Raw genomic sequence first — 20,610 nt, forward strand, 5'->3', positions numbered from 1 at the left:
TGGCCTCTACTGCTGAGATTTTCCTTCTGTACCCCATGGAATAATGTTGAAACTGTCCAAACTTCATCAGTAAGTGCGTTTGGACCCCTACAGAGAGGGATCTGCAGAGCCTGGGCTAGATTCCTCTTTTCACACAGACTTGCATGTTAAAAATGTGGATTGTGGCCAGTAAAAGCCTCAAGCACATTTATTATGTCACTCTTAATAGATAATGTCCCCTGTAATACAATTAATATTAATTATAGCATTTTATTCCAAAGCATAATAAATAAACTGATGCCTGAAATTAAAGACTTTGCCCATACCCACAGGGAGTTTTTATTTATATGTCTTGAATATTGCTCCCATTTCCTATTTATGGGGTTTTCTACTGAACTGAAGAGTGTGTGCTGGTTTGGATTGATTTTGACCTTTTCCTTGTGCGTTTTGGTCTAGGCCATGCTATTCCCTCTTCTGTTGAAACACAGCAAGCTGATGACACATGATGTGTCATGGATGAGTGTGTGATTGTCAGGATCATAACCCTGACATCCCACCAGAGAGTCCTCTGCTGCCTGGTTTAAGGGTGAGGACACTTGTTGGCGTTGTTGTGGACTAAACTACTGTGTTGACAGCTTCCAGAAGTTGTCCCTTTTATGCAGCATATCACTGCCATATCTCTCCCAACACACTGTCCTCATCCCAGCTACATTACCTCTCTACAAGGAAAGGCCACAATTACAGGGAGATTCAGATTTTGGCTCATAGCCCTTGGATACAGCACGCCCAGGTACTCTGAGATATAAGATGGGTTGTAAGGAGGTCCTGGATGCTCAGCCACTGCTTGGGGACTGCTCATTAACAACTGGACAGCACTAAGTGCTCAGAGTTTTGACTTAAACCTCATATATTTCAGCTTGTCAGTTCTGGAAACTGGCTGCTGCCTACGTGTGACCTGTAATTTCTCAAAACTTTCTAATGACCTTATCAGGGCATATTTTCACATGGATAACAAAATGTGCTGTTGACTCAAAGGCTACCTCCTTGCCAAATTTCAAGTTGCTGCAAGAACTTCCAAAACAGGAATAAAAAAAAAACAAACCCACGAGTTTTCAGAATCAAAGAATACTTTTCCCCCTAGATGTTTAGAAATAGCCAGTCAATTTTGACCAAGATTTTCCAGCAGAAAAGAATCAGCCTGATAAACACAGCCTGAAAATTCAAGCTGAAAGAGCTCCAAATTTGTCAAAAGGAAAGAGTGTAAGCAAAATACTCCAGCTTTTTTCTGTGGGAAGTTTGGGGTGGATTCATGTGCCAGCCTCACCTTCCATGGAAGCCAAGTTTATCAGGAGATGTCATGGAGAATTAATAATGTTTGTCTGCATAATGCAAACCAGAGAGGCCTCAGCTATGGAGAAGTATGTCCAGAAGCAGGCAAGTCCAAGAAAACTTGTGTGCTAATATCTTTTGGAAGAAATTTCAGCACATCGTGTTACAAGTACAAAGCACAAGGGAAAACCAGGCGTAATTGAAACTTACACTTAAGATTATAACTCTATGACATGGATAGTTATTATTGCCAGATAAAAAGACGTTTGTTCTTATCTAGAAACAAGGAGATTGCGTGATTATACAAAATGGTTGCTTAGATTTTTCCAGCCAGGAAACAGAACTGTTTTCTATTGCACTTACGGAGGAGTCCAAGGGCCACAAATTGTAGGAAAATCTGGGATGTAAAAATAGTGGTGATTAGCCTTTGTATTGAAATAAAACATATGATATATTATTAAAACTTTTTTCCCCCGTCCATGGAAAAAAAACTGTGTTGGCAACTCCATCTCCACAGTGTGTGATGGACAACTTTACCACTAGAGCTACCTACGCCTTGGCTGCGTTCTCTGAGTGAAAGACAATAATGAGGAAATGCAGATTTTCCTTGCTGGCTATCATGGCAGCACAACTTATGTTGTATACTGCTCTGTTTGTTTTGACAGCATGCCAAGCTGCTGGTGGGTGGTGGTGTCAGATAAACTGTCAAACACACAGTTGCTGGTGTAAGATAGAATCATTCCCACTTGTATAAATCTGGAGTAGTTTCCAGTAGATTTTTCTTTCTACTGTTACTTCTGAATTTGCCTGAGATTTGACCTGTAGGACAGCTGGTTCCTAAAATGTATCCTCTGTTTGTCTCTTTGCATTTCCCCAGTGCTGGGCTCTGTCTACTCAGTTCCTTCCAGCTTTCTCTCTGGATCCAGCTGGAAAGCTTATCGTCAGTGATATATTGTCATCTAGAACCAGAGATTCCTAAAGACCATTTTTTGGGATGCAGAAATAAATGGGAAGGTTTCATAGAGCTCTCAATTCCCATTGTACTGCTAGAAAACTGTCATTATGACAAAAATTTACAGCAGGGAACCCATATAAAGTGTAATGGATGTTTTATAGAATACTTGCAAATAAGCAGAAGAACCAGTTTCCATTTGCCTCCTTCTTCATAATGTGTTCTAATGTTTTGCTGCTAAAGATGCAAAACCTTATGATGTTGGGCATGGGTTTTGATTAACACACTCCTTTGTGTTATGCCCAGTGCTATGTATTTAGTTTTGGCCAAAATATGGTTGTGATGTGTTCATTAGATAATTCATATATATATATATATATATATATATTCTGTATCATATTAGTAGATAATATAATTTAAATATTCCCTTTTCATCATATCTTTCACTTGAATTTCTATGGTAAATGCCTCATTTATAAACATTTCCTAACCTAGGGGATAATCTGAGTACTGACAGCTGGTTCTGTTCCTGGGTGAAGAATGTGTCATGTTTGGTTTTGGCAAAAAGAAAGTGTACACAAGCATGATTCATAGGTTAGCAAATTCAGAGCTCTAAAGAGGGTGCTGTTAAGTTATGGCTTGTCCTTGAGGAGCAGATTTTGCACCATGCCTCGAGCTTAGGAGAAAGGTATTGAAAGGTAGGAAAGAATACTCCTGTTAGCTGGGTAGGTCTGAAATCTTACAAGTGTTATTTACCTCAAGGAGGAAAAGAAATAGCCAGGTAGTTAGGACAGATCCCAAAACATCCCAGCATAACAAAAACAGGCATGGGACAGGCATTATGTCTTTCCTGGGAATACCAGTGATTGTGTTCTTGAAATTTGTGGCAGTGACATTGATCATAACTCAGCAGCAACATTTTTTCATGTACTTATTTAGTTGAAGATCACTTTTAGCTAACAGCAATTTATTCTGCATAGACTAAAAAAATGATCAATAGTTGTAAAATGTGGATAATTACCTTAGATGTTTCCATTAATCAGGTGGCATCAAACCATTGTTGTCTTAACTGGTGCTATTCATTTTAATGTGTAAAGGTGCTACATTTCTGACTAATAATGCTTATACTTGGTAAATTTTTCTACCTTTGTTTTGGGAGGAGGGCATTACTTTGGGGAAGAGATGTTTACTTCAATGGGTTTTCGACATGAAAATCTCAGTGGGAGTATATGGAAAGTGGATTCATCCCCAGGGTACAATTCCCTCTTCCTGCCCACTGTGTTTCTGTTAAAACTGTCCATGAGAAACTGTCTTTGTGCTCTTCAGAACAAGGCTTGCATCTGTAGAAAGCATTTAGACAGTAGTGCCATTGAAACCACTAAGTGGCTTGGTCTCAGTTGGGCAATGTACTGTGTAATAGAAAATATTTATTTTCTTTTGCTTAAAATCTTTACTGAATCGTGTGGTTTTGTTTCGGGGGGGGGTATGTTTTTTTGTTTGTTTTTTTAGTTGTGGGTTTTGGGTGGTTTTTTTCATTTGTTTGTATTTTATTCCTAGAAGGGAAAAAAATAATTGATGAAAAAGAAATTAAAAACATTTACCTGAAAATTACAAAATACATGAACCCAGTCTGACTCCAGTGTCAAGTATTCTATAAGAAAGGATGTGGGAAAAAATATAGAAAGATAAAACACAGTTCCTGACAAACAGAAAATTGATGATGTTAGGGTATTAAGCAATATTGAAGAAGAAATAAATGTAAACTTGTGATTCACACTGTGTATTTTTGTTCTGTGAATTTAAGAGGCGGTAACTTAATTAATAGTGTTGTTGGGGGTGGTTTATATTTTCAGTGGCAATTAAAAATCTTCAAATCTTTAGTCTGTGAAAGGAAATAGTTCTTTCATTTTCAGCCTTCTGTATTTTTTTGCCCATTGTTGACTTCTCTGGTCAGTCTGATGTAACTGAGCACATTTTAACTGCATTTGGAAACTTCTTTAAATACTATGATGTGCGCAAAAATTCCAATGACACTAAAATCAGGGATGAGGGAGAAGGAGAAGAGAGAGGTGAGGAGGGGGTATTTTACCCTGTGGTCATGGCAGAAATATTTTGCTTCTCTCATGACATGTTTACTTGGCAAAAAGACTTCTGGCTGAAAAAATGAGAGCTGATTCTAAGGTGGCCACTGCCAGATTTAATTACTCAGTTGTGTTTGGGAAAAGTTAGGTTTTCCATCAGTGAAACAGTAAAAGTAATCACAGCATTAGGATACCATTATTTTGGAACTTCAATAAGGATATATTGCTAATTCTCTCACTTTAATGATGTCTATTAGAATAATGAGCAGAAAAGTCTTAAAATTATTTCCCTGCTTAAGATCAGAAAAATGTAAGGATTTTCCAGGAAGATTTTTTTTTCCCACATGCTACTCAATTAAAGCTCTCTAGAACACTACAGTAATAAGCTAGTCTTCTTCCACACAATATAATTATCCCACGCTATGTATAGTAGGGTGAATTAACAAGGATTTTATGAAGGAATGCTTTAATAGGTTGGGTTGGTACACTTTCAGCTTGATAGTGGATCCAGCAAAGGCAAGTGCACTTTGTCAAAGAAGGTAGCAAACAGGTAAACAACACGTCTAGAAAACCAGCAGTTTCCTTTCCAATAGTAACAGGTAACTTTCTCTGCCTTCATCTTGGTGTGCTCCATATGGCACATAGAGAGTGGCCTCAGTTTGAAAGGTTAAAAGTTTAATGGTATCAGACTGTCATCACTCCACTGCCCTTGAGTGTTTTGTAGAGGTTCAGCATAGACCATGTGAGAAGTGCTGTCTCTTAGGAGGGAAAGGTGCTGGTGATTTTTGCTTCTGACTGTGGGAAGTCAGTGAATCTGCTTGGTGCTGTGGATTTGCAAAGCCTAGGTTTTGAAAAGTAGAATTACTGTTTATTAGTATAGAGTTACTATCAAATGTCCAATAAAGTAACTTTTTAAAAACTCACACTGTTTGTGCTACAGAACTCATATCTGCTCATATGCCCTGTATCAACCCCAGTATCAAGGCAACTTGGAATTATTCTCATAAGTCTACCCTTATAAATGCTTCCCTACAAAATGGGGAACCCTTTCCCACATTGCAGGACTTGTCTGATGATCAAGGTTCGGTCTGTTAAGTTCCAGTGTTGTGCAGTACCTGTAGAGTTAAACTTTTCTCTCCTATGAGGTAAAATATGGCCTTTGTTGTATTTTTCATCAGGCTACATACAAAATTCAGTGTTGTTCAGTGTGTTTCAGCCATGAGGTATGTTTTGTAGCCTGCAGATTGGCATCAGTTCACCTTAAGTTTTTGGGGTTTTTTAGCTGTATATCCAGTGTTTTGATGAACTTGTAAGAGCTTTGCTTGCTATGATTATGACAATTTTCTGAAATGAAAGTGGCAGCACTATGATTTGTAGCAGCAGTAATTCTGAGTCCCTTAATAGTGCTGCAAAATCAATAGGAACAGAGGTTTCCTGCGTGGCATCTTCAGACGGGGGAGCTGCTGGTGAGATTGCCATAGAAACCCTTGTGGAGGATGTCTCGCCTTGTTTATTCTCATTTAACAGTAAGTGAATTTCTACAGCCAGATACTGCAGATGAGGCATGGTTTTGGCAGGCTCCTTCCATCTTGCTGAGGCAAGTAGTATATTTCTAATTCATAGAATTAGAGTGATATCTGGAAGGAGTGCAGCCAGTCATTCGGGGAGGTTTGCAGCTTTATCTCAAGGCTACACTTGGAGGAGCTGGAGATGTCACTGGGGCACAGACACAGCCTTGGCTGTGACAGGCACGTCTGTGCTGCAGTCACACCAACACACACCAGTGTGTTTTAATTGCCTCACCTGGGTCTTGACTGTGACCCAAGAGGTCTCAGCTCAGTTCTGGGTTCAGCTCGATATGGTGTGTTCACATAGAATGGTTTGGGTTGGAAGGGACCTTAAAGACCATCCCACTCCAACTCCCTGCTGTGAGCAGGCACATCTTCCACTAGGCCAGGTTGCTCAAAGCCCCGTCCAACCTGGCCTTCAGTGCTTTCAGGGATGGACATCCACTGCTGCCCTCTCCCTTGGCAGTTCCTGAAGGTGCACTGTGAACTCTGGGGAAGTACCGGAGATGATGGAGGGGACATGAGAGACCAGCTGAGGGGAGCTGAGCAGGAGGAGATGGGGCAGGGAGCTGGAGAGGAGGTCTCATTCCTTCCTCTCTCATTCTCACCCCATCGATCAAACAGTCGCTCTCTGGTGTCCCAATGTATTTCCTTCTCTTTCCCATTTTTTTTTAACTCTGAAGCATTTTTTCTTTTTGGACAAGTCTCTAAGGTGACACTTGAGTTAACAATAATGAAATGGACAACCTGTAAGTCTGGATTGCAAGAAGTGCAGTTTAACAGGCAAACAGGTTAGAGAACCTTGGCCACATTACAACACGTTCGCCATCCTTTAGCAGACCTTCTTTATTTGGATATATCACGTAATTAAGCTATAATCCAGTAGTATGCTTAACTACCAACTCAGTCCAGTGCAACCATTATTATTTCCAAACAACTGTGGCAGCAATATAGCTATTGAATACATCATGAAATGATGGTCTTAGGCACTGAGGATTTTCATACAACCTTTTTTCATACCTAGGCCAGATTTTTTATTGCTTTATGTTCCATAGGATTACACATAAATGCACTATGCACTTTTTTCAAGATGTATATCTACAGTAAACTTTCTTACAAAAGAATTACCCACTCAGGCCTGAGTGTCTGGTGGTATTCACACAGAATAGAGAATTCAACCTTTTATTTTATGCATGTAGGAAATCCATTATTTGGTGATAAAACCTGCTATATATTTTGAAAAATCACTTTTGCTCATATAAAAAATATAAATATTGGTAAGAAAATACTGCTCTTTGTGTTTCCAACATTATAAACTCATGGTTTCTATGTTGAGGAAGACATGAATGGCATCACTGAAAGAATTAAAGAATCAACTTTAAAAAAATTGTAATATATTTCTCTAGACTTTCTTGGAGGAAAAAAAAATTATCAAAACTACTGAAATAAATTAGATCAATTTATAAGATATCCACTCCACTGACAAGTGGTTTGCATTTTTAAAAATTAGAATATCAGGCAAATGGAAGAATTAAGTATAGTTCTGCCCCAGCAGCAATCTAAAGAATGTGTTGCAAGGATGTAAAGTTATTTTCAGATGAGTATGAAAGTTGTATGTATAATTTCTGCCTATGTCAGACATTTGAACTTCCTCAGTTCTGGTTTCCAGTGAACAGCGTTCACTTCCCCATTAAAAGATTATGTGCACGGAAGTTTATAGTCTATTCTGTATTGTCCTTAGAATAAATGAGTACATATTGTCCTTAGAATAAATGATTCCTCTCTTCTGGTCCTTTCAGACATGCATTCTTTGTAGACTCACCGTTGATTTTAATCAAATTTAGAGTTAGTGTAATAAACATGAGTATAATATCATTATTCCTTCCTGTAGGGTATCTTGGAAGTTCTGATCAATAAGGCTGGCTTTTGTGTACTTAAGGAGGGGAAACAACTTCAAAGAAACAATGCTTCAGTGCCAAACCAGCCTGCAGGGCAACGGGACAATCTGATTTCACCAACTCATGATTGCTTTTTACAATTTCAGATCCCATTTGTCAAAAGCAAAGAGCTCTCCTGTCCTATTGAATTTTCAGTTGTCTCTAGTGGCTCCATCACAAAGTCCCATAATTAGATGATTTTTGCTGAGACCATAATTCCTTTTATAAAGTGTCTACATACAGCCTCTTTGATTGTCATGGTCAAACTCCATTGCTGAAAATGAATCCTGACAGTGAAGCAGACTTCCCTTCTGCATGTGAACAAGGGTGGATAGGAGTGGAGAGTTATGTGTGAGAGAAGGCATTGGAAGACTTTCTTGCTGCAACATTACTATTTTTGTCACTTTAGCACTGCAAATCCCACAGCCTGGGTGCTGCCTTTCTATGCATTGCACAAATTAAGAGTAAGATTTCTGTCTCTTATTAATTGAGATTTTACTGCTTTTAAAATGACGCAGTGCTGATCCAAAGGGGAAACCAGTCTGTGAACACTGCCTATGGAGATGGTTATAACAGGCAACTAAGGAGCAGCCACATGATTTCTGTGGTGAGACACCAGGAAAAGCTTCTAATTTCTCTCAGGAATTTTTGACAGCAGTTTATTGAAATCTCTGGTTGAAGCTTTGGTTCAGTTTTTTACCATTAATGTGGCTGATTGCTGCCAATTGCTTTAATGTGCTTTCTCTTTTTCTGGTAGGTTTGTCAGCTGCCAAATTGCTGTCTGAGTCTGGGGTCAGCGTAGTGGTCCTTGAGGCCCGGGACAGAGTTGGAGGAAGGACATTCACTATCAGGGTAAGTGCTTCTTGAGATGCTGGACCCTCACTTGTGCTGGTCTATGATGTGGCAAAAATTACTCCCATCTTTGAAAAGACCAATTCTTTTGACCCAAGGGAACTACAGCCTCAATTCAATCCTCAGAAGATGACAGTGCAACTAATCTGAAGGTCATCAGTCAGAATGAGTTCACCAAGGGGAATTCATGCTCAATCAACCTGACAGCCTTCTAAGAGGCAGTGACTGGCTTGGGAGATGAGGGAAGGACAGTGAATATTGTCTACCTAGACTTCTATAATTCAGCACTGGCTCCCATAAGATCCTCACAGATAAACTGATGTAGTATGGGTTGGTAGAGCAGACAGTGAGATGGACTGAAAACTGGCTGAGCAGCTTACTCCAGACAATGGTGATCAGTGGTACCATCACTTTTGTCAAAGTGACAGAGCTCTGTTTGGACAGGTTGCACTGCAATATATGCCAGTGGACTTCTCTTTATAGGAGATGCTTTAAAATTGGACCTGGAAGCCACTTTCAGAGCCATCCAGTGGGATTTGTGTGCCTAACCAGAAGTGTATAGTTCCATTTTAGCTGCCCTAGGATAACCCTTGCCTGGCATCCAGCTGCAGATCTTCTTTGGATCATGACTTCTCTCACAGAGAAGTCTTGGATAGCTTGGATTGTCTAAAATGGTGTTAAACATCTATATTAAGGTGAATTCCACCCTCACAGTCCTTAGCCTGTGTCCAAGGCGGGATCTGCTTTCCTTTTCACATTACACAGGGCAACCATCATCTGAGAACATGAGTGTCAGAGAACTTCTCCTCTTATTCCCATCTCACTTTTTGTGCTGTAACAGGCATGATAACTTAGAGCCCTATAAGAAGAAGGCTGAGCAGGACCAGACATCATTACAGCTCAGACATACATTTTAAGGCGTCTTAAAATTATCCAAAATAACACTCCTTCCTCCAAAAACAAACTGCATCTTGATTGCCATTAAAAAGCAAATGAAATAAATGGAGAGTCACCTGTGGCACAGGGTAATGTAATACAGACATTACCTCTGTTTCCCACCCTGGAAGTGAGAGAGGTTTAAATTATGTGAGATCCCATTGCTGGGCAACCAGAGATAAACAGTGGTGTTCCAGCAGAAATCACTGTGTGTGAAACATGAAGTATAAACACCATCCTTCTGTGACACTGAGAATGCCTGGCTTAAAATACTCACTGTAAACAGTGTTAAAAAGAGTTACTGTCCTGGGAAATCAACCTTCTGCAATAGTATGCATCCCTGAAACTTCCTGCTTTCTTCTTGCTTCCCAAGGGAGTGCAATGCTGGACTGAGAGGTGCATTGAGCACCTTTGATGACAGGCATGGCTGGAGGCTGCTGGCCAGATGGCTCCAAGGTGTGCAGTGCTGGAAAGGAGATTAATCTCCTTGAAAACTGCGGTGCAGTGCTCAGCACCTGCAGTATTAAGTCTAAGCAGGTGTCTGCAGAAAGAAAACAAGCCTTGGTGCTGGAGATGGTTTCGATTTGTGAAGTGTTTTGCAGTAACAAGAAAAGTAACATGAATTCTGAAAAAATTCAGTTAGATTTAACCAAAGTATTGATGGGGTTGGATATTTCTTCATATCTCATGTCTTTTGTGAAACTAAAAAGCCAAATACTGAAAACTAGTGAAATTTAAAAGAGAGTTAAACCCAATTGCACACTTGTGTGTCACAAAGTGAAGGCACTGTGAGCTCTGTGTGTCTGTCATTACAGAGCTCAATGCTGCCTACTTTTAAGTCAGTAAATACACAGAATCACAGTCACAGAATCATTTAGGTTGGAAAAGACCTCTAATATCTTCAAGCCCAATCTTTGGCCAATCACCACCTTGTCATTCCAATGCCTGACCACCATTACCACAAAGAAATTCTTCCCAAATGTCTTACATATAGATTCCATGCACATTTCAGCGAGGGATAATTTCTTCTACTTCTAGATGCTCGTATTGAGGACCTTCCTGCTCAGCTTCTGATTCCTGTGTTCTTTTGACAGAATGAACACGTTGGTTACGTAGATGTTGGTGGAGCCTATGTGGGACCTACCCAGAACCGGATTCTCCGGCTGGCAAAAGAGCTGGGTGTTGAGACCTACAAAGTGAATGTTGAGGGCCATATGTTCCATCATAAGGGGGTAAGTATTGCATCTTCCACGTTGAGATAACCAATGGTATCCAGGAGCTTTGGAAGTTGCTGACAGTCATTAACAGGTTTTCATTTGAAGCTCATATTTAATAATCCAGAAAGCAGCTGTTTTAAGTGTTGTTATTCTGTTTTAACTTACTGGGATCAATGGTTCTTATACTATTTTCAAAAGATTTCAGAAAATGGAACTGAGGGGAGTTAAAAAATTTGGGATACATTTGGCACATTATCTCCGAGCAAGCCCCTACCAAGGCTTACCATAAGCTTCATGTCTGAGATGTGAGTCCAGGTGGCTGGTCTTGAGTAGGTACTGGTGTGTCTAAAACAAACTAGAATGAAACCTGTCTTCAGATCACAATTCCAGCCCTTGTCTGAGATCTTTTAACCACTGTTTTTCTGCTCAGGTCCTAATCAGAACCTACTGCCAGAACAAGTGCAGAGTGAGAACAGTAGGGAGAGACAAAAAAGGGCTTAAGATTCATAGGTATGAGATACAACTGTCTGTCTCCACAACTCACAAACTATTTTAGTTTCCAAAGACCAAATTTTCAACTTTTTTTTTTCCTTTAGTTTTGGTACTTAGCAGGCTCTGGCAGAACAAGACTTGAGTAAGAGTTGACATACTTGATAAGGTCAAGGCTATGTGATGGATCCTTAATTGGTTTCATTTCTATTACCTTCCCACTTTTTCTTCCAAGAATTAGAGCAATGTATTCATGCTCCAAAGTTTTATCATCTGGTTCTGCAAGCACCTCTTACTGGGCAGATTGGTGCCATGCTTATAAAATAGTCACATGTTAAATAATTGCATAGTCACTCCACAATAGTAAAAAATTTATTTTTCATGCCTTCATGTAAAATCAGTGTAATTCTACAGCAAGAGGGCTGGGCTGATTTGTACCAGCTGAATGTTTGTCCCACTCTATTTAATTTAAGCTCGGGCATGGATCTCTTAGCATCCTAAAAGGCCCTTATCTTCTTTATGTTAAATAAAAAGCTCTAATGGGTTACATGAATTTGAGCCTTTAATCCATTTTGACACTGAAGCTGCAGCTTTTTATTGTCCCACACTGCATTATGCACGTCCTTGCTAATGACCATGTAATTTTGTACGATTTCTTTGAAGTGAAAGCATGTTTCTAAGCAAGAGGCAGCATTATGAGCTATTCAGCCAGATCACAGGCTATGGATCAATTCTGGATTTGGCACTGTGGTCCTGCTGAGCTAATCAGGGTCCCAAGTGAGCTGTAGTTGTTGGACAGCAAAGGGGCTTTAAGGTCTGCCACCATGGACAGACTTAAGCACTGGACAAATCATAATGATGCTTTTCCTCCAGTAGGTCTCATTTCTCACCCATCCCCTTCCCATGAATTGTAGGGTTTGTCTTTTATTTTCTTTTCCTAAGGTTTTCCACAGCTGCTTCTCCTCACTCTTTCCTTGAGACATTGTGTAGTTTGTGTAGCCACCATGCCCTTTGATTTAGGGATGTGATGTTGAACTCTGTCTTACATCCCACTTCTACAACACCATCTGTGCAGTCCTGGCTGTTGGCTGGGTGGGTCAGTGCCCAGGGCTCCAAGGGATTGTACATTTTACCTGCTGCACACTGTTATCATGCTGGATAGTGAGTTGGCCAGGTAGGGATTTGTGCTCTCCTAGCTGTAAATGTGCCCTTCATATTCCTTAAAGATTCTGCAGGAACACGAGCATCTGTGGTATTTCCTAAATGACAGAAAATGTTAGAGAAGACGTGATTTGATATTAAAGGATCATTGCCCCAGAAATTAAATATTAATCTGAAAGATGGACATGTTGGGCTAAGACACCATCAACTGTGGGCCAGCTGCTGCCTTTCAGGCTTTAGTTAGACCTTTCAAACTTTCCTCCTTGTGTCTCATCTGTTATTTCTGTCAGCTGGTGGCTGTCCAGGAGTCTGTAGCCAGGGCCAGACAGGAAGGTGTCTTCCCGAGGGCTTTCTTCAAAGTCTGCAATGTTGTGTGGTTTGTCAGAGGCAACAGAGAGTGTTTTGAGCACTGACTAAGCACGGCTTTAGATTTTGTTGTGACAGTCATACAACTATACGCCATTTCCAGCACCTGCAGATTAAGAGATTTTTGATCTCCTGTTTACCACAGCAATCAGTTCAGTTTGGCTTTTTCAGAAGATTTCCAGGGTACTGCTTGGATTGAGTTAGGGGAAAGTGGTAAAGTGGTTTATCCTAGCAACGGAAGCAGCCAAGAGAAAGTGGAAATCCCTGGAGGGATTTAATGAGCTTCTTTTCTCTGAAAGGAATTTTTCCCATATGTGTGTGGAAAAACTCCATGTACTGCAAGCTTTAAAAACCACGTTGCTTCATTTGTGCAGGTTTCCTTTGTAGTTACAGTTTATTTGAAAATCTAAATATGCAACTGTTGTTTATCTTTTTTCTTTTTATTTGTTCATTCTTTCCCATGATTTAGCGTGGTAACATGAACTGCTTTGGTGTTAATCAGGAATTTTTTTGTATCCTGTTGTTGCAAATTTGTAACTTCAAACTGCAGTGTTTGTTATGAGCCCCAGACTTTCTTTCCATCAGAATTTCTTTGTGGCTACTGTCCTGTAATTCACCAAGAATGCTTTAGGACTGAGAAAAGGCAGATGTGCTGGAGTTTTCCCTTCCCTGAAGAGGCAGACAGCATTTTATTTTTACAGAGGTCCTTGAAGGTCACTCTGTCCTTTTCACCTTCTTTTTAGAGGAAGACCCTATAAAGTAAAGGTATTAGGGCTTGGCGTGGTGTTAAGCTTCTCATATAATTGCAGTCCTCTCAGATCTGGCAGTAGTACCCAGCTCCAGTGTATAGAACATTAGTAAATAAGGACTGATTGTGATTATTTTTTGCTTATGATTCTCAGAGCAAGGTAGCACTTGAAAAAAGATCAGCATTTCTATGCAATGATTCACGCTGGACATCAAGTCTTTTCTTTCCAACATCTTGCCTTAAGCTTAGGGTGCAGCAGGTAAGTCTGTGCAGATCACCATAAATCTACAGTTCAGACACAAGAAACCACAGACAGTCCCAGGCATTGCAATGCTCTCAGGGTTGGACCTGCTGCAGATGCTGAGCAGAGGAGGAGCTGAGGCCTCACACTGCCCAGAGCCACTGCTCTGCCTGTGTGTGCTGTGCATGGCCCAAGGCAATAACAACTCCTGCTCTGGGGCACAAGGGATGCTCTTCCTGAGCTTCCTGATGTGTACCTCATCCCCTGCACAGCAGGCAGGAGCCAGACTTGCCTTTCTCAAGACTGCAAAAATTGTCAGCTCCTCTGGCACAAATTGAAACTTGAGGTGGTGTCACAGCTGGGGTGACTTGGGATTAATTCTCGTAGTTATGGCTACAAGCTCCAGAGTAGCCCTGGGCAGGGAAAAGACAGATCTTGCAGAGCTCATCTTCCTCTGCTGCCTTCTTTCTAACCACTGAAGTATGGTGCTTGAGGACCTTGTTTCCTTTGGATTGGTGTGAGGTAACTAATCCAAGCAGGCAGCAGGACTCAAATCTGAGCTCTGTAGGAAAGCGTTCGACGCACTAGGAAATGAGAAAAGATAGTTAGATAAACTCTGTGGGTCAGTCAAGCAGCCATGTGTTAGCGTGGGAAAAAAGCCAGTAGGTTATTTGCCTTTCAGTTAAGAAAACAGTTGTTCTCAAAATAGTACATCCAGAACACCATAAACGTGTTTAAAACCAGAATATTGCAAGATCTTGCCTGTTTGCAGTGAGCTCCTCTGTGAAACATGCAGCCAGAGCTTCTCTCCCTAGCAGGGAGACAATATTAAAAACAAATTAATAACTTACCAGCCCCAGGTCACTTGGGCTAGATTTATTCCCTGCTGTGGAGATACTTGTGCAAGAGAGAAAGTTGAAAAACTGATGTGTCTAAGGCTGTTTGCCTTGCGCTGTATGATGGGCAATGGGAATTTCTTTCCTGAGATTTGTTAGAATTGGGCTTTCCCTTGATCAGCTCCCATGTCTGGTAGGTGCAGCCCCATCTCACAAGGGGTTAGTGTGTCTGTGAACTATTTCAGGCTCTCTGAATTTGGTCTTAGCCTCTTCCAGGTCTGTTAACACTGTTGAATTTTTCCAGCTTTTCCTGCCATTGCTCTCCAGACTTACTAAAATTATACAAATAATACAACTTTAGACTGTTAATTACCAGCTGGCATTTATTAGTTCTCAGTGGATAAACTATGTTTTCCCATTGATCTCCCTGGGCTATGCCATTGACCAAAGATGTGGGACTAATAATATTTTCAAATCAGCAATGAAAGGGTTGTTCTTTTTTCAAATAGCAGATAGTTGAATATGACATGTGGTACATGTCATACCAGTGGCCAGGATGGTAAGATTTCTTGATCAATCCGGAGCAGTTTGTGGTCATGGTGGTCTAATGCTAGTATAGAGTGGAAAAGTTGGAGAAAAATACTAGCTAGCCAGACAGTGGGCAAGTTCTCTCATCAGTTGCCATATCTATCAGGACAGTCTGGAAATTTCTCAACCTGTAGCTGTTGAACTCACTGGAGTTTATGCTGGGGGTTGGAAAAGCTGTTTTGATGCAAATCTCATCATAGAGTTTCTGAGAGAGACTTTTCTTGGGCTGTTTTTTTCCAGCAGTATAAGGACTAGGTTTGGCTGAAAGCAAGAGGAGGAGAGGAGCCTTAGAGGAAGTTAACTTTTTACTTTCTTTTTAAAGAAGTGCTTCTTGTTTTAAGTTAAGTAAGCTAAGAATAGGAGGAGGGTTTGCAAGTTACACCACTCCGTATAAGCACAATCACTTATCAAGAAGCCTGTTGTGAAAGGAGGTGTCACTGAACAGTGAAAAACGGGGAAGTTTTCACTGCTTCTCCTGATTGGCAGGCTTATCTTTTCCCTTTGCCCCCTTGCAGTATTGACATGACAGAACTTCAGTAATAATTTATCTTCACCTGGATTAGGGTGGCCCGACAGCATTGCTTAAAGGCAGGATTATTGGTGTTAAACCATGTTAAGGAAGACACATGGATGGCACCTGTGTTCCCAACCAGAATAAAAAGTTTTGCAATAAATGAACTTTGAAGGAGTGATATTTGATGATCTTTTTTAAAAACTAAATGTTTTTATGTGTATTAAGAAGAAAACTATTAGCAGTATATTACTGCTTTGTATCAGGATATCCTTGTTTGATACAGAATTGGTTTATGACAGCAAAAGCTGTAACATGCAGTACACCCCTTTGCATATATTTTTTAGTCCTCTTTTCTGTGGTTGAACACACAGTGCTCCAAACTGGCAGCGAGAAATTTTCCTTAAGGGAAAGGAAAAGGCAGCATCCTGTGAAGGAGTCCCCTGCTGGTGGTTCACGGGAGAAGTTTGTCTGCTCTTGCCATGGCAGAAGTGTTTTGCATGCACATGTGCACCTGGAGAAGGCTGAAGCAGCAGCATCCCCCCCTACACCTTCCTCCAGTCTAAATCTCTAAACCAGCATGAAATGGAGATAAAAGAGAGAAAAAAGTATATGGTACATAAGGTTAAGATTGCATACCCAGAAATCCAGGGGTAACCAGCCACCTCCAGAGTCATCCTGGTGACTTGAAAGCTCAGTGTTTGTTGGAAATTTGAAAAAAAAAAGCCCCTTAAGCACTTGCATCTCAAGCTGAACTGAGTGCTGAGATCACAGCCTGGTGCTTTTCTGACCCAGAGCAGAGATTATTGTGTCTAGGTGGAACAGGAGAGTGGCTTTGCTGCTCCCCTCACTGAAGATGATGAGGAGGAACAGCACAGACTGGCCCTGGCAGACTCCAGAGTTGGGGCACCACTGTAGCCCTCTTCTGAGGACAGAGGGACCAAGCAGTGTTGGCCAAGTCTTGTTATGGCCCCTTGCCCACATACACTTGTCTCTTCTATTGCACCTGTCCTGGAGCTGACAAAAGTTGACCAAAATGTAGGAATTTGGATATTTTACTGCTTTTGCCAAGTCTGAAAGCTGACTATGGTCTCTGAGTTTCATCTTGCGCCTTTTGTCTTTGTAATGATCTTTGCAGAAAACTGTTCTAAGAACATCAGAAATCCATAAGTAGGTACACACACACACACACACACACACAATTATCAGAGAGAAGACCAATAAGTTCTGTCTTGACAAGTGGGAGGAAGGTGCATTTGGCTCCTGCTTCGTGTTCCCTGTCCCTGGGTCACCATCTCATGCCTTTGCAGCACTGCAGCCTCTCGCTTGGACTGTGGCTCCCACCTGCCAGGTGTGGTGGGCTGTCACGGTGTACACTGCACTGAAAAGCAGGTGACAAACTGCTCAGCACCCCAGGTCCTACCTGTCATGGTCCATCATATTCACTGCATCCTTACACAAACTTCTGGCACATCTGGAAGAGGAAACAATAGAGAGGGCTGATGAGAAATTTGACTTACATGGGAGAAGGTTCAAAGCAATTCAATAAGAGAAGATGTTATCTGTTCATCCAGTCCTCTGTCAGATTAAAGTTATCAGAAAGAAGCAGCTGCTGTTAGATTGTTTTGCTTATCATTATATCACAAGATTATCTGAAACAGTCAATTTGAGATTATAACAGTTTCAGTCACTGTTGCAGCTCCATGTCATACACATTGTAAATTCTGACACCATTTTTGCAAGCGTAGGGTATTTTTCTTCCTGCAGCCAGAAACTTTATTTTTGGTAAATTTTTTTAGGCTAGATTTCTCCCAAGGGACATGGCATAATAAAAAGGTATGTTTGGTTTTGTAGGTGAAGTGTACCATAAAGGAGCTTAAATAGTTTCAAATGCATGCAGTTTTGGATCCATGCAGATTTTAGGATACATGTTTCAGCAGGCAGGCAAGTATTAGATTCATTCAAATGTAATAATGAAGAATGTTCAGGAACAAGGAATATTGCCTCTTTGGCCATTACTTGAGTCTCCTTAGCCCAGAATTTGACAACCTGCTCAAATGTACCCCTCCCCATCCCTTCTGAATAACAATAATAATAAAAAAGGTGTTATTGTCCTTTTTGATATCAGTCCAGCTGTTTTTTCCCCTCCTACTTAGCTAAAACCATGTCACAACTTTGAGAATTTTCTGTCCTTTGGTAATGAAGGTATGTTTTGTTTTATTTAATTTGTTTGTGTTTTTATGTGTATTTTAGGGAAAGTCGCGCAATTTCACGGGTATTTGCCCTTCAACATGCAACCCCTTAGTTTATCTGGATTACAATAACTTCTGGAGAACCATTGACAAGATGGGAAAAGAGGTAGGCTGTGGAAATTGCATGCTTCCTACAATGTTCAGGCCACCATGAATAAATCAGTTTTGGTTTGGTTTGGTTTGGTTCCTGGCATGTTTTTTTATTGCTTCTTTAATATAAAAAAACTCCTCAACAATAAAACAGAAAAGAAACATCCATCAGGAAAGATATCTGTATTGCTAGGAACTGTCAGAAATAGTAGGTCTTCCTCACTGAGAGGGAGTTGGACTAGGTGACTTTTAAAGGTCCCTTCCAACCCAAACTATACTATGATTCTTTGAGAGGAGACAGAAAGATCTGGAGGTGTCTAAGATATCTGAAAAAAAAAATGAGATTGAGCTCAATGTATGTACTTTCTCATGACAGGGAAAACCATTCCATGAGCTGAGATGAGAAGGGGTTTTTTTCCCTTCCCTTGTGGCAACCTTCTTGAGTAAAGATGATTCTTTTTTGTAGCTGCCTAAGCTGGGCTTCAGTTTGACTTCACAGTAATTTTATTTTTAAAATTCAAAATTTAAGCAGTATGACTGCAGCCCCTGGAGCATTATACTGTCTTTCAAATATTCATCAGTTACCTTATAATCTATCTACAAACCAAGGACTCTACCTTGTCAGAACCTTCAGGCATAACTAACTGTATTCCTGTGAAGTTCATTGGGTTTATCTGGTTTTGCAGAGTCAAATTCGTGTATGATATTATACATTTTTTGTAAAATAATACATTTTTTTTAAAGATTCATATATATGGTAGTGTCCTCACATGTCATGGTACTTACACGCAAAGAACTATTATTAAGAATTTACTTGTCTAAAAATAATTCAGTAGTATCTAGACATATTTTTTTTGCTCTGTAGTTAACAGAGAGACATAGGGGCCTTTGGATACCCATCTTGGAACTGACTGAATCTCTACTGGGGAAAGAATTTCCCCCTCAACTCAAGACAACTAAATTGGAGTAGACACCTCACTTCTGGAGAACTAAAGGCCAGATGAGTCCCATCATAAGGATATAGTTCATTGTTCAGACAAAGACATATTTTGTGGTCATGGTACAATTCATGCACAAAGGTGTGAATGGAAACTATTCCATTTGGTGAATTTATTCCAAATGGATATCCGTGTGCAGGGGACAAAATTAACTCCTGGCCAACATATCAGTCAAATCTGTGCTACTAACTATGTCAAGGCAATGATTAAGTTCTGAATAATTTCTTGAATATTTCACCTCTGTCTCCAGATTCCTGTTGATGCACCATGGGATTCTCTGCATGCTGAAGAATGGGACAAAATGACCATGAAAGACCTGATAAATAAGATTTGCTGGACCAAGTATGTAACTCTATCCACTTTGAACTCCAGCTGCAGAATGATAGTGGCTTTCTGGTAAATTCTGATACAGCTGAGTTCAGCAGGGGTACAGGCACTGAGAGATCAGGGGGTGCTTGAGGTGAGGTTTGGGTTGGCTGGCAGATGGCATTAAAGGTACTGGGGAAGCCTGGGGTTTGCTTCAGCAGGCCTGTGCACACAGGAGTGACAGGGTGGGCTCTTCCCACCACGCTTTTACTTCAAACCATTGGAGAGTGTGTGCCTTTGACGTCGGGAAAATCAGCATGTAAATAAAACTCCACTTTGTAGACAAATAAAGGTCACTTGCAGGCACAGAAATGGAGGCAGGTGAGGGTACTTCCCTAGTCCCATGTCAGGCTGGGAGCTGAGGAGTGATGTCCTCTGATTCTCAGCTCCTACACAGTATCATGTGCGTCTGCTTTTATTGTGTGAGCTGCATGGTGTGTGCCTGTGATGGTTTCACTCTAGGCCTTCCTGGAGACCAGCTTATAACCAGGAAGGAACTAGGAAAGTGATCACGGAAGTATTCCATGCTATTCCTTTACGTAACTTGAGGTATAAATAAAGCCAGCAGGAGGGACCAGCCAGCTCTCCTGGGGCTCTTTGCCCTACAGGATAATTTCCTGTGGGACACTGCCAAGCAGGTGCTCGAGGAGGATGAAATCTGCTCTTCCAAATTCCAAGGCTGCAATTCTGCTGTTTGTCTTACTTCTCTCAGGATCTTAAACTCCACAGTCTCATGGCCACTGCAGCCAAGGCTGCCCCTCACCTGTGCATCATCCAACAGGTCCTCCTTGTTTGTGAGTAGCAGGTCCAATGGACCATCAACCCCAGTTGGCAGGAAGAGAGCTAAAGTGTTGTATCACCTGTAAAACGGCCAGTGTGTTTTATGTGTCTGTGAGAGACCACATTTTATAAATAACAAAAGGAACAATGTTCAATAAATTGAGGTGACAACAACTGGAAATTCTCTTTTATTCCTTCCCTATTTCCATCAGTTCTCGTTATAAGGCAAAGAGAAGTGTGCCCATATGAGCCCTCATATCCTTGTTTGCTCTGCCGGCCCCTGTGCTGTTCTGTAACACTCTCCTCCCTCATATTCACTGTCTTTTATTTGTG

At 40.8% G+C, this 20,610-nt stretch overlaps 2 protein-coding genes across 2 annotated transcripts in view; one reads left to right on the forward strand and one right to left on the reverse strand.

Annotated features, from left to right (window-relative positions):
* Positions 1–20,610, reverse strand: part of LOC135410314 (amine oxidase [flavin-containing] B-like) — a 149,858-nt gene that overhangs the window by 52,104 nt on the left and 77,144 nt on the right. The gene's annotated exons all lie outside the window — the stretch shown is intronic.
* The window catches only part of LOC135410316 (amine oxidase [flavin-containing] A-like), a 37,030-nt gene that overhangs the window by 2,508 nt on the left and 13,912 nt on the right, over positions 1–20,610 (forward strand). Inside the window, exons 2-5 of the mRNA XM_064646918.1 lie at positions 8,604–8,698; positions 10,729–10,866; positions 18,045–18,149; positions 19,382–19,473. Of these exons, the coding sequence (XP_064502988.1) occupies positions 8,604–8,698; positions 10,729–10,866; positions 18,045–18,149; positions 19,382–19,473 (430 nt within the window). The remainder of the gene's footprint in view (positions 1–8,603; positions 8,699–10,728; positions 10,867–18,044; positions 18,150–19,381; positions 19,474–20,610) is intronic.

Source organism: Pseudopipra pipra, chromosome 2, assembly GCF_036250125.1.
Source record: "Pseudopipra pipra isolate bDixPip1 chromosome 2, bDixPip1.hap1, whole genome shotgun sequence".
NCBI lineage: Eukaryota > Metazoa > Chordata > Aves > Passeriformes > Pipridae > Pseudopipra > Pseudopipra pipra.